The sequence below is a fragment of the Pholcus phalangioides genome, unplaced genomic scaffold, assembly GCF_987345545.1.
Source record: "Pholcus phalangioides strain wild (caught in Gottingen) unplaced genomic scaffold, Ppha-v1.0 ptg000043l_1, whole genome shotgun sequence".
Lineage (NCBI taxonomy): Eukaryota > Metazoa > Arthropoda > Arachnida > Araneae > Pholcidae > Pholcus > Pholcus phalangioides.
This window is the reverse complement of record NW_028301629.1, coordinates 3,922,190-3,935,218: the sequence shown is the minus strand read 5'-3', so window position 1 is coordinate 3,935,218 and position 13,029 is coordinate 3,922,190. Positions and strand designations below refer to the sequence as shown.

At 37.9% G+C, this 13,029-nt stretch overlaps 1 protein-coding gene across 1 annotated transcript in view; it reads right to left on the bottom strand.

Annotated features, from left to right (window-relative positions):
* The window catches only part of LOC149063807 (serine/threonine-protein kinase PLK1-like), a 131,096-nt gene that overhangs the window by 35,406 nt on the left and 82,661 nt on the right, over positions 1-13,029 (bottom strand). The window contains exons 2-3 of the mRNA XM_089255656.1: positions 4,618-4,725; positions 4,387-4,503 (exon numbers count right to left, since the gene is read on the bottom strand). Coding sequence (XP_089111782.1) covers positions 4,387-4,503; positions 4,618-4,725 — 225 coding nt within the window. The remainder of the gene's footprint in view (positions 1-4,386; positions 4,504-4,617; positions 4,726-13,029) is intronic.

Genomic DNA, 13,029 nt, shown 5'->3' with positions numbered 1-13,029 from the left:
TAAAAAGACAGATTCAAAGTACCACAATGTCCAAGAAAAGCCCCTCGAGAACAGATTTCTGAGTAAATTTAATTATATAAATCAGAAAAAATAAAATTCAGGAATCTCTAAATTGGCTTCATTACATCATAAAAGATAATTAACGTCAATCATTCAAATTTTAACGCCCAACGCCTTAAAAAACCCAGAACGCTTTTAAGAATCTATTGAACAAGGTCAAAAGGGAAGACATGATTTACGAGACGATTAGCATATCAGATCCATTTTTAGGCTCGGAAACTCGTTCTTTGGCGCACATACTCGTCTTCTTCTTCTTTATATTTAAAAACCTGCCATTAAACGTCATGTCTTTAAACATGAATTACGTAAACTGAGAAGAATTTACATTTTAATTTTTTTTATAAATTTTTAAAATACCAAGATGGGCATGATGCAATCGATAACAACATCAATTTCAAAAAGCTTTAGTATATATTTTACGGTAAATCGGCTATTATGCATACTTACCAATCATCTTGAACAAGTTGGATAAATTTATCGCTTTTACAGGCGAATATGCAAAACACCCAAAAGCGTCGTTGGTAAATTTGATAAAATACGTGATAAAAAAAATTTATCGCCTTCATTTATAACTATGCGCAATACCCAAGTGTAATTGGCGAATTTGATAAATATGAAAAAAAATTCCAAATGAGTATAGTATGTGTAATGAATACAGTCGCACCCCGATGTAATGATAAATTTTACGATCGTCCCCTAATATAAAGACATGCATGAATTATCAGGTATAGTTTATCATATAGTACGATTAACCACGTTTACCAACGACGCTACATTTGGGTATTATGCATAATCACCGTTAAAAATGATTAATTTAGGGAAATTTATCAAACTTACCAAAATGCTTGGTAAGTATGCATAATAACCGGTTACTATGCGAAATAACCGCATTTATATATACCGTAACATATATATAACTACATTTCAATATTTTTAAAATATTTGTAAGACGGGCTAATGAATTAGGATATTATCTAGCCCCCCCCCCCAGTAAAATCTGACAGTAATAACGAAACTACTTTAAACCTTTTATTAGAATCTTACAGAGAGAGAGAGAGAGAGAGAGAGCGGTTGTCAATTCTTGCAAAATGCCGCGATATAGACACTATGGGAAACAGTATCTTGAAGGCTGTATGAATATTTAATGGTAGTGTACTAATGTCTTAAAGGGAGCATTTTCATCTCCCAAACAAATAAGTTCAAGAATATATTGAAACAGTTCAAAAAAAGCAATTAATAAATTATAACTTAAATTAGCTATCAAATCCAATAACAGATAACATGTTTTGAGTATTTACTATAAATAATACTAAAATTTCAACAAAAAATCTGAATCATTCCACCCACTACATCCTTAAACAAACCTCCCAGAAGGGGATTCTAATGCTATGCACGCCTTCTACACATTTTCAAGAGATATGTCAGCGTCCTAGACATTTCGAAGGGGCAGCAAAGAATCTCACGTATGTTTATGGCAGGACCACTGACCTTTTGTGCCAACAAAATGAAGGCTACGAACCCCTTCACAAAATATCCAACATAATTAAAAACAAGAAAGGATCTTTGGAAGACCCTGGACCCTCTACAATCGAAGCACCCCTGGTTTAAGGGGATGCCGGTGACCATCGAACGGTGAGCCGCGGCACTCCACACTCTGGTTGCCGTGAGATCTGTCAGGGTTGCGCGGAATATTTAGAACGGGATTATTTATTTTGGTATAATTCTGTAGTTATTTCTCCTCAATATGATTTGAAATTATTTTTTCCAGCTACGCAATCACCCATTTATCGATTGTGAAATAATTTCTATCACAAATTACGAAATTATTTCTATCGTTGATTTATAAGCAATTTTTTTTTTACCAATTCTGAAATTATTTGTTTCAAAAATTCTGAATTTTCCTCAATTTATTCTGCAATTACTTCTATCATTAATTCTAGCATTGATCACCTTTTAACGTTTTCAACCATTTTCTAAAATGATCGGTGGACCATAACAAACAGGTCCGCGGGCCATCTAAAGATCCCTGTTTTGGAACATCGAATTATATTGAACGTAGCGATAAGAATGCGATTCCCAACCAATGTGTTGACAGACAGATCAGACGCCATTAAAGGCCTAGAGCTGACTAAGGCAGATCGTCTTGAGCAGTGTTTCCCAAAGTGGGCGATATTGCCCCCCGGTGGGCGATGGAATGGTCCACGGGGCCGATAGAACCAACTGATTTAACATAGGATCCTATGGGTTTATTTGAGTTGGGGGGCGATGGAACAAAAAGTTTGGGAGACTGGTCTTGAGGAACGATTTACGACCTTATGACATTACCATTGAAAGCGGTAAATGGATAAACTTTCAACAAGTAGAATACAACGGTGCCTCCCGAAAACAATTATCTTCCCCCCGGACATATACCCGGAAAAATATCGTTACATTCATGGTCGGTTTATCTTAGTTTCATTTCTTAAGGGCCCTTTCACACGGAGCGGATGCGGGTCCGGAAGAAGTTTTAACAATTGGAATATACTGCGCCTTTCAGACGAGCCGAAAAATCTCCGCACCTAGGAAATGTTCATGCGGGTCCGGACGTCGTCCGCATGTGTCAAAACCTAAGTGCGGGCTCCGCATCCGCACATAGAAGTTTTGACAATAGGTTTATTCGGAGCTATTCAGACGATGCGGATGCGGAGCGAATTCGTCCGCATCCTTGGCTACTTTTTGAAGGTGATTTTTCACGGAATTTTAATTTTTTTGCCATAAATACCCTTAAAAACACCATATGATGGTCCCTGCTCATTAATATAATGTACCTACATACGTGTATCCCTTCGTTTCCTTCTGAGATTGAGATATAGCAACTTTAACTGCCTTTTGTCCATATTTCACAATTTTATACAATAAAACCTGCCAACAACGGCCACTGACGGGACCAAAATTATAAGCCGTTCTGTTCATTACGAATATTTAATTCACTACATACTTTAATAACTTTTAAATTTAATTTAAAAAATTTAATTTTTTTCTTTTTAAATTTTTAAAATTATTTAAAAATATAAATATCTGAAATATTATTTTAAATATTTGTTATTTTTTTAAATTTTTTAACTTAATTTTTTTAAACTTTAAAAAAAAATACTTTTATTAAACAACGTTATCCACGTACGGTGTTCACTCAGGGCCGGATTAAGACGTTTGAAGACCCTAGCACTTGAATATTTTTGGTGGTTCCCCGATACCTACAAGTATATTTTACTCAATATTTAGTCTATAAACTTAAAAAAATGAAATTTTATATTCCAGAAGTGACTAATCTAAGGATGGGATTTCACTCTAAAAGGTTTATGAAAGTTATTTTATAAAACTTGAAAAAAGCAACTAATAAATTGCAAGTGCAACCGATAAATTTATTAGTTGCTTTTTTAAAAGAATTATTATAAAATTTTTATAGTGTAATCCGTACTTGAGGCCGGGATTATACTATAAAGTTTTGTAAAAGATCTTTTATAAAAGTTAAAAAATGCAACCAATAGGCGCATCGGTTGCATTCAAGCAAATGCAACCGGTGACCTTAATGGTTGAATTTTTCACGTTTTATCACGTTAATCAAAGAGCTTTTACAAAACTTTTATAGTGTAATCCCGGCCTAAGACAGAATCGTGATGTGAATATTTCTAAGCACAGACATTTTGAAAGTCCCAACCCCTCCCTTTTTTTACACTTGCAAATTCTTTGATATTTGCTGAATTTTTTTTTTTTTTTGGAACATCGAATGTTTTGGATGTTTTTGGATTGGATTTTTCGAACATTGGATGTGTTTTTGGAATTTTCTTTCATATTTTTCCGAAAAGACAGATTTTTTTTCAAAATTTTTTGAAAATATTTTAAGATATTTTCTCCCATCGATTACGTGTGAGGATCGGAATGGAGGCATCTTTAGGCTCAATGATAAAAACCACCAAAGAATGCCTCTAGCCTGCCTATGGGCACTGAATCAGGGGTGAAGGAGAAAAATAATTACAAAAATTGCGAAAAAACAGTTTTTATGCACGAATTTCGAACTAAAGATGCGGACGAATCGCCCGCATCTTCAGCGCTCGTTTGAAAGGGTATGCGGACCCGCATCCGCTCCGTGTGAAAGGGGCCTAAGTTACGTCCGTAACTAGGACTTCCTGGGGGGGGGGGGGGGAGCCACAATGTGATTTGCCACGCCCACACCACTGTCAAATTCTATGATTTGATAAAGGTGCTTTTGTTTCTACCTAAAATTTGCCATCCCCTAAATTCCCCCCCCCCCTTTGCCCTTCCCCTGATAACTTTGAATGTACTTACTTTACGGGGGCAGTTCTCCAGTATTATATACACATTAGCTTCGTCCTCGAAGAAATGCTGGAATCGAACCACGTGCCTATGCTGCAGCTGGCGATGCAAGTCTATTTCCCTCAATATCTGAAATAGCAAGAAATAAAATCGATGATGTGTGTGTGTGTTGTGGCAAGCATTATATACTGTATTACTTAAAATTTGCTGTGGGAGGAAAAAAAACCATATTTACCAACTCACCTTCTCTTTTTGGTGTGGTTTGGTCAGTCTACTCTTCGGTATGATCTTCGCGGCGTAGATTTGGCCTGTGGTCAGGTCTGTGAACTCGTGAACACGAGCAAAACCTCCCTAAAAAAACAAAATAGACAATGAACGCCTAGTATATGCACACAACATAATACTGTTATATACTTTTATTGAAGAAAGCCTCAATTTCGTTCAAAATACCGTAGAAAGCGGGCGAGATGTAAAATTTAAGGCTGGGGGGGATAAGATAGACGTATGTGCAGTCATTTAGGAAAACGGATCATTTGCGGTGTTATTCTATAATTGATAATTAATTTTTTCTGAGTTTCATATCCGTCATTTTACTGCGAGGGTATTCAGTGACGACAAATAATTCTAGTTTCGTCTCTAAAAAAGGAATGCTTTGCTTTCTTAAAACTGTTATTACAGCAATAATGTCTCTATCAATTCTTATACCCTCTTCATATGCCGCTACCACTTCAAGTGGTGTAACCAGGGACATCCTGTATACTATAGACTATATGAACAGCCCCTCCGCTCCCACCAAGCCCGGACTTTCAGAAGACCCCTATACTGATTTTTCAAAGAAAATTTATTGGATAAAATTTTTTTAAGTAAATAATGTCGAAATTCTCGGATTTCATAGGGTGTCGCCCTCCTCGTTGTGGGAGCCATGAACAGCGGCGTCTGTGAAACAGGTGTTCCATATTGGGCTCGGGCCCACCAAGTCAAACAGAGAGCCTAAAATTATTTTTTTCATTCTGATTTTTTTCTTAACGTTCTCATTAACACGTTCACCTCTTCAATGTAAATTATATATATACAGGGTGTCCCACTCTTATCGCTGTCCGATGGCTATTACCTGAAACGTTGATTTTAAAAACAACTTTCAGTCAGAAAAAATGTTTCAAATGATGTCACCCATCCCCTTTAAATGCCATAAAAATAAAACAAATAAATATAGTAGAATAAAAATACAAGAGAAATGAAGATAAAGAATGAGGAGGTAGTGGAAGAAGTATCTTTTGAATGACAATTATATTCCTGTAACTTTGTATATATTTTTCTGATGCTTCTTTGAGCTTAAAATCTGAAGCTCTGTATATATTTTTTCAAATATTGTATTTTTTTAACATTTTTTCGTCCAACATGTGTTTGAGAAGGCAGGCGTCGGGGGACAAGGGTTGGCATTTTTAATGCATTTAGGCATAGCCACCCTTCAGAAACGCCTACTCTTTTCGAACCATGCATGGGGTTCCTCCGATGACGACCCACTGCATAGGTTCTATTTCACACTCATAAAAAATTCAATTTTTTTTCATTTTTCTTAAAATAATTCTTTTTTGTATATATATATAAAATTTAAATTTCTATATGGTCCCCTGTAGTGTCACTTCTAATTAGAAAGCTGTCTTGAGGCCAACAAAAAATTTCCCATGTTTCTAAACACAATATTCACCGAGATATTTGAATTCAAAAGTTAAGAAATAGGGTGGGGGGGGAAGAGAACGCATAAATGAGGGAGAAAGAAGCGTTGTTCGTTAGTTCACGCTGTTCTTGTCCCTTTATTCTCTTATTTTTTGAATTCAAATATCTCAGCGAATATTGCACTTGGTATCATGTAAATTTTTTTTGTTGGCCTCTCGAGAAACATGGCAATCTTCTTCTAATACTAGGAAGTTATAGGTTCCCCACCCCCTCCGTCCTCTAAGAATTTAACTTTTTTTTAACCCTTTTTAGCGGCATTGACGAGATATCTCGCCTCCTTGAAATGCTCTTAAGATTGACAAGCCTAGCTATTTTGATAAGTCAATTTCTCAACAAAACACTTTTTTTATACCCCTTGGTTTGCACCTGCTGAAAATCGGAAGAAAGACTACTTAATTAGAAAAAAAATACGGCATTTTAAAACTAGGTTAGCGATTTCTGCCGTAACGCTGTAACCTGAATATAACTTTTTTTTCTTGGAATTATGATGAAGTAGTGTTACCTATGACTTCTTTTTATAATTCGCAGACATGCGCGTTTATTTCCCTCCCGCCTGTCGACTCTTAATTTTTAAATAAACATAAAATTACCGCAAAAGATCCGATTTCAGACATGACCGCATTCGATCCACCACCGAATGGTCAAATTTCAGGAGTCAATACCAATTTTTTAGTCGCCATGGTGGCCTGAGATTTGTCCAGCTTTGCTTTAGAGCCATATGCCACACAGTCAAATCCTCAAAACATTCGAGAATTTACAACTTCGAGTTTTGACCAGTTGAATTCCCAGTCAATGACCAGTCTGAGAATTTTCGAATAAAAATTTGTCGGAAGTAGAAATTCCGGGCTTTGGCGACATAACGTTGCTAATATTAGAACTGGCCAGTCATTTAACGAATCGGCTGGGATTAGGATAATATCCAAAAACACTGTAAAATGCCAAAAAATTTCGATTTTCACGTCAATATCAATAATTTCTTGTTCCTCCCAGGCCCGACGGAAATGTAGCCTTTCCTAGGAATGGTCTCAAACGTCATCGAAATATTAAATAAGAGGAGGAAAAAAACAAATCTGCGGTTTTATTGCCGACGCGGAAACATTCGGCCATGAAAGTGAAACAAACACAAGCTCAGAAATGACGACGATTATGATGTCATGATTACGCCACATTCCCGCCAACACATGAAACTTCCTGCTGTGCATATCACGGAATAAACAAATATTCCGAAAAAAAAACCAAAAAAACACCCACGCTTTCAATTCACAAAGGCGATTACTAAAAAGAATAATAAGGTAATAATAATCATCATTAGAATTATTCAAATAACATGGCTAGTTAAGGGATTAAACAAGCACGGACACGTTACATTCCGGTGCGTACTCGAATCCTATATGATCATGTCCAACATCGTGGAGGGATGCAGAAGTGATTAATCTCAATCACTACGCAACTGTCAGATCGACGACATCTAAACACAGTCGCGTATAAATTTCAACACAGAGAAAAAAATAGATAAAACGACACGCAATTCGAAATCCATTAAAATAAAAGCGGCCATCTTCTCGCCATTCATGTGTAGCACCGATAACTCAGTGCATTCTACGACCTTGAAGAAAAGATGCATTTCTTTATGTTATATCCTTTAGTCACAAATTGTTTTTTTTTTCACTTAAATCCAAGGACTTTTCACGGTCTGATGCTTCATTTTTTTTTATTTACCATCATCATCATACGAAGCCATATATATATATACGGCCTAGGATAAAAAAGCCGCAAATGGCCGCCACCTCAAAGAAAAATCGAGGCACATAGTGGCGATTACATGTATAAGAAAAGAATGCGATTTCGGAGAATGTTTTCTTTCGATTGAAGAAGAAAAGTAAGAATTGTAGTGTAACCTGAACCGAATGGTCCCACGAACCCCCCACGGATTCCTCTCACCTGATTGGTCCAGGGATGGTTATTAAGGAATAACAACACCCTGTTCCCCCTCAGTATGACCTACGTTGAACCCTTGTGTCTAATAGATAGCACCTGGATTGGACAAAGCCTGGTTATCCACGGAGTTTTCGCATTAAATATTGTTGTAGACATTGGGAATTCAGATGCTGGTTCAGTAGAAACTGCCTATCGAGATCAGCGTCTTCCAAATTAAGTTCCGTCGTAGTAGTACTTAGGGGGTCGCTACGAGCAGGACCGCAACAAGATACTGTCAGCCGAGGCAAGACAACGCCACCTATAAAACAAGGCCTCCGCACGAAGCTTGTGACGTTAATGAAAGCCATTTCTCCTATTGCCATTGGATATACTGCAAAAAAGGGGTAAAGATATCGCATGCGTCGACCTGTTGTATCCAATGGCAATAGGTGGAATGGCCTTTTTCAGTGACGTGACGAGTTTCGTGCGGAGGCCTTGTTCTATAGGTGGTAGGCCGAAATTTCTGAAAAATTAGTAATAGACAGGAAATAAAGGGATACCAGATATCTCTCTCTCTCTCTCTCTTGCAGTCAATTAAAGTGTAGTTCAAAGAGAAAAACATTGAACATGACAAATATGTGAGATGAATACTTATAGCCTTAATTGTCGTAATATAATTGACAAGTGTTAGAAATTGTTTTCATTTACGATTTTATAAAGATTGCAAATTCAAATAACCTTCGTTTAAAAACAACAAATGTATTGTGTAAAAAAGTCGGAACGGATGACAGGAACGGTACGTAAAATAACATTCCTGTATTTATACGTCAAGAATTTTATGCGATTTACGTTCAAATTCAAATAGTGAGAGAATTTAGAGGTCCGTTGAAATTATTTCATGCATTTTACTGGTTTTTGGATTAAGAAAGGTTGAGAAATGTGATGAGCTTTCATTCTAGGAAAACGCTACAAAAACAGCAAAAGCAACGAAAAACTGCCATAAATAATTTTTGTAGCTCATAATGGCAACATTATGGTAAATGCACAAACCGTGGAAAGGGTACTCGAACTGAAACTTTTTCTTTCAAACCGAGCACAACTTCGTTTACTGCCATGGGGAATTCACTACCGATTGAGCTGTGCCAGAAATGTTCATGTGTATCTAGGGTTACCAACCGTCCTCCTTTTTGATGTCATTTTAAGCATCCTCCTACGTTTCGGAAAATTCGTCCTTTTGTACTGCTTTTCAGGTTTAAAGAATTATTTTTCTCTTTTCCCACACGCATTCGCCAATAGCCGTAGAAATTCCCTGAATTTTTTCTGTTTCTGTTTGTTTTTTTTAGTGATTTTGTTTTAGAGTTGGGAAAAATTATTGTTGTGGCCGGTTTTTTATTGGTCTGAATAGTGACGCCATCTATTGCGGAAGTTCGGATAAGTGACGTCACTAAGGGTGAGCGCGCAGGCATCCTCCTTTCTCAGTTTTCGAACCTGGTAACCCTATGTGTACCTACAGCCCGAGTGACACCCAGTGTTTTGCGAATTTTCAGTGTTGCCATCTATATTTCAAATCGAAAGTGAAGTGTTATGATCGGATCTTGTACCGTTTAAGGTGCGTTGCTCTCTATACCTTCTCCTAACCACAACATGGCCCGCCGCTCCATCTCAACGAAGAGATATAAGCAGGTGGTCAGACCTAGCGCATGCTTGCTCTATCTCTCTGGCTAGACATTTCAACAAGGAGATCGATCAGCCTCGAACTGAAACCCACTGGTTCAAATAATAAAAATTAAATTTTAACACCAAAATTTATCGATGAATCAATACACCAATAATCGTGAGAAATTCAAATAGTCGTTAAAAAACAAGTCCAAAAATGCTAAAATTTTTCTACTGCGCACTAACATTCATACACAAAGCCTATTAACATAACACATTGAAGCCTTTTCTATTTCATCCAAAACTCAGGGGCAAGGACGAATTACAAACGCGCAGCGAAGTTAACACGATGTTTTGAATTCACAACCTTACCTCGATACAAACAAACACTACAGGCTTTAAAAAAAAATAATAATAAGGAACAAAAACACTTAGACGATTGAAACATCAAGGCCGTCCACACGTTTCAAAAGGACATCGCAGACATCGTCTAAAACACAGGAGAAAGGAAAAACACACACAAATATAACGGTCAAAAAAACAAAACAAAGGAAAATAAACCCATTCATAGTTGGTCAGTCCGTTGGGAAAAAAAACGATGATAAGCGATAGTATAATACACACACACACATTGAATCGATTTTCACACACGAATCACTTAACCTTGCGGCACCACCGCTTATGGACCACAACAAAGGCTGGGGGAATCGGTTATTTTCCGTTGGTGCAGGAAATTATTATATAATCCAACAGTATTATGTGTGTGTTGACGATCCAGGAAACGATTGTTCGGTAATAATTGAGGAACTCACGAGCCTGATATTATTATAGAGATAATTGTACAACTACAACTATATACGGTGCTCGTGTATTATCCGCCCTAGATTTCCTCATCGTCACCAGGTTGTTATGAAAAAAGAAATGAAAGACTATTAATTCTCGTTACAGCAGCTTTTGTTTATTAACGAGCGGCACGTTCGGGAATCGTGTTTGAATAAGGATGCGGTGGTGGATCGAATTAATTAGAATCTTGACTTACAAGAAATCTGAGGAACCAACGTAAAATATGCATAAGAGTCCCGTCTATACGGAACGATTGGCAACTTGCAGCCCCTCCTCGATGTTTTTTCTTTCCCTTCACGTCGGTGCCTCTGCATGCTAGTGAACAAAAAAGTGATCTAGACAACAAGATACCAGGTGAGTGGTGGAAAACCAAAAGAATGACCCAAAGAGTTTGCAAGCATATGAGTGACCAAAAAATGTGACCGGGGAAGTTGTAAGCATGTGGTCGACCGAAACAGTGTAGGAATAACCAAATGAGTGACCTAAAGGGCGAGAAATCAGGCGGACATGGTCAAAAAGAGACCTAGAGATCGAGGAATAAATGATCAAAAGAGACCTAGAAAGCAAGGCAGTGGGGTCAGTGAATGACGAATAGATTGAACTAGAGAGCGACGGATCAGGCCTAGAGCGGTCCAAAAGCGTGACCTAAAGCATGGGTTTCCCCCGTTTTTTGCGGGGTCGATCAAACGCCACGGAATCCTTAAAAATACCGCAATCCGGAGAGCTTTCAAAGAAGAAAGCTTTCTTGTTACTTGTACTCGCAAAGCTGTTCTTTATTTTGAGTTTTAACGAGATAGCGTCCCTTCTGTTGGCCTCGTGACAGACAGGGTGCTCGTATAAAGAGTTATTTTTTTTATTTTATTTCGGCAACTATACAGTCTCTTGCTACATGAATGGCGTATCAGAGTTCTTCACGTTATTTGGATACTTTTTTTTTTAGTTGGAAGTATACCTCTAGAATACACGGTTTACCAGTAAAAATGCGACAACGGGAAATTCATCGGGGAAATCATCCTGAATATATATTATGTGTAAGAAACATCACTGAACTAGAACTACTGGTGTCAGCTATCAAATAAAAAATACAACGATTGTGATTCTTCGACTGAAACTGAGATGACCGGATTCTGATTAGTACTACTCAGCATAGAAAAAGTCAATATCTTATGATATTGAAAAATATTTTTCGAACAATAATATCAGTTGAATTGCCAAGTTTGCTTAAAAATCTTAACAGTTGACATTTGTGTGCGGTAAACTAACATTAGTACAACGCGCAGAACTTTTTGTAATTATAACCGAAAGATATATATATAAACCACAATCGAACTAAGTTTTACTCTTGAGAAGATGCTGGTTTTTTGAAGAAAGGCGAACATTGAAAGCAAATATTTGCGAATGATTATTGGGCCGGGCTAGACACGAGTGCGGGCCGTGGTTTGATGCAATGAAGTACCAGCCACACATTGGCCCAGCTTGGCTCAATGTTCCTTCGCGAATATTTGCCTCCAGAACAATTTTTCACGCCAATGCGTGTTGCGGCTGTTGGCGTTCTTCAACTAATGTGCGACCAGACTGTTTGGAAGATCGTGAAAAGGAACCGTTCCTTTGATTTGGGCTAGAGGCTGGGAAAGGTCCTAGTCGTTTTCTTCGACAAGCCTTCCAATACCTTCCAGAATTTGACTATAATTGCCAAAGATGGAGCGGCCACACTACTCGCTCATGACCAATCTCGGAACGTATTTGGCCAGGCTTGACACGAGTGTGATCCTACCAAAAGGTTGCATAGATCCAACCTCGGCCAACTTTCTGAGTACCTCTCGCTTCAAGCCAGGCATTTTGAACCCGCTGCTGCTCACGAGCACTCGAGAAAACTCGACACTTTCACCTAATTTACCGTTCATGGCCGGAATGTCAATCGCATTCAGGGTATTACATTATGCAGGTCTCAATCGGAACATATCTTCGCGTTGTCAGAAGCGGTGCTCTCACGGCTCGTAAAAAAAAAAAAGTAGTAGACGACTTTTCCATCATTCATAATGTAATATTACCCACTGAGAGCAATGCTCCGATATCCATCGGAATTTTTCTCAAGGAAAAAAAGGAATAATGCAGCTATTATTTTAGCGGGCGGATGTTGTTCCGAAACTAATTTCCATAAGACAATAGAGATCATACCGAGACATCATGTTGGGGGCCTCCAAGTTCGTAACCATGAAGAAGGCGGGGAAAAAACCAAGGGTCTCCCACGAACTTGGGCGAATTTTGCCTTCTATTTTACAGGTTACGAGTTCCAAGAGCCATAAAAGAAAAAAATAAAGGTCGTGACCGTGAAAATATTTTCTTTAGAGGAGGCGTCATTTTGTTGCGTATGGAAAGTTGTTGCCCCATTGTATTATTACAACCATTACTACTCCACTGTGTGCGTCCAAGGCCGAGGACGACGGATATTGTATGTATGGACTTCGACACAACCAGTAACCTACTACTCGATAATGAGAA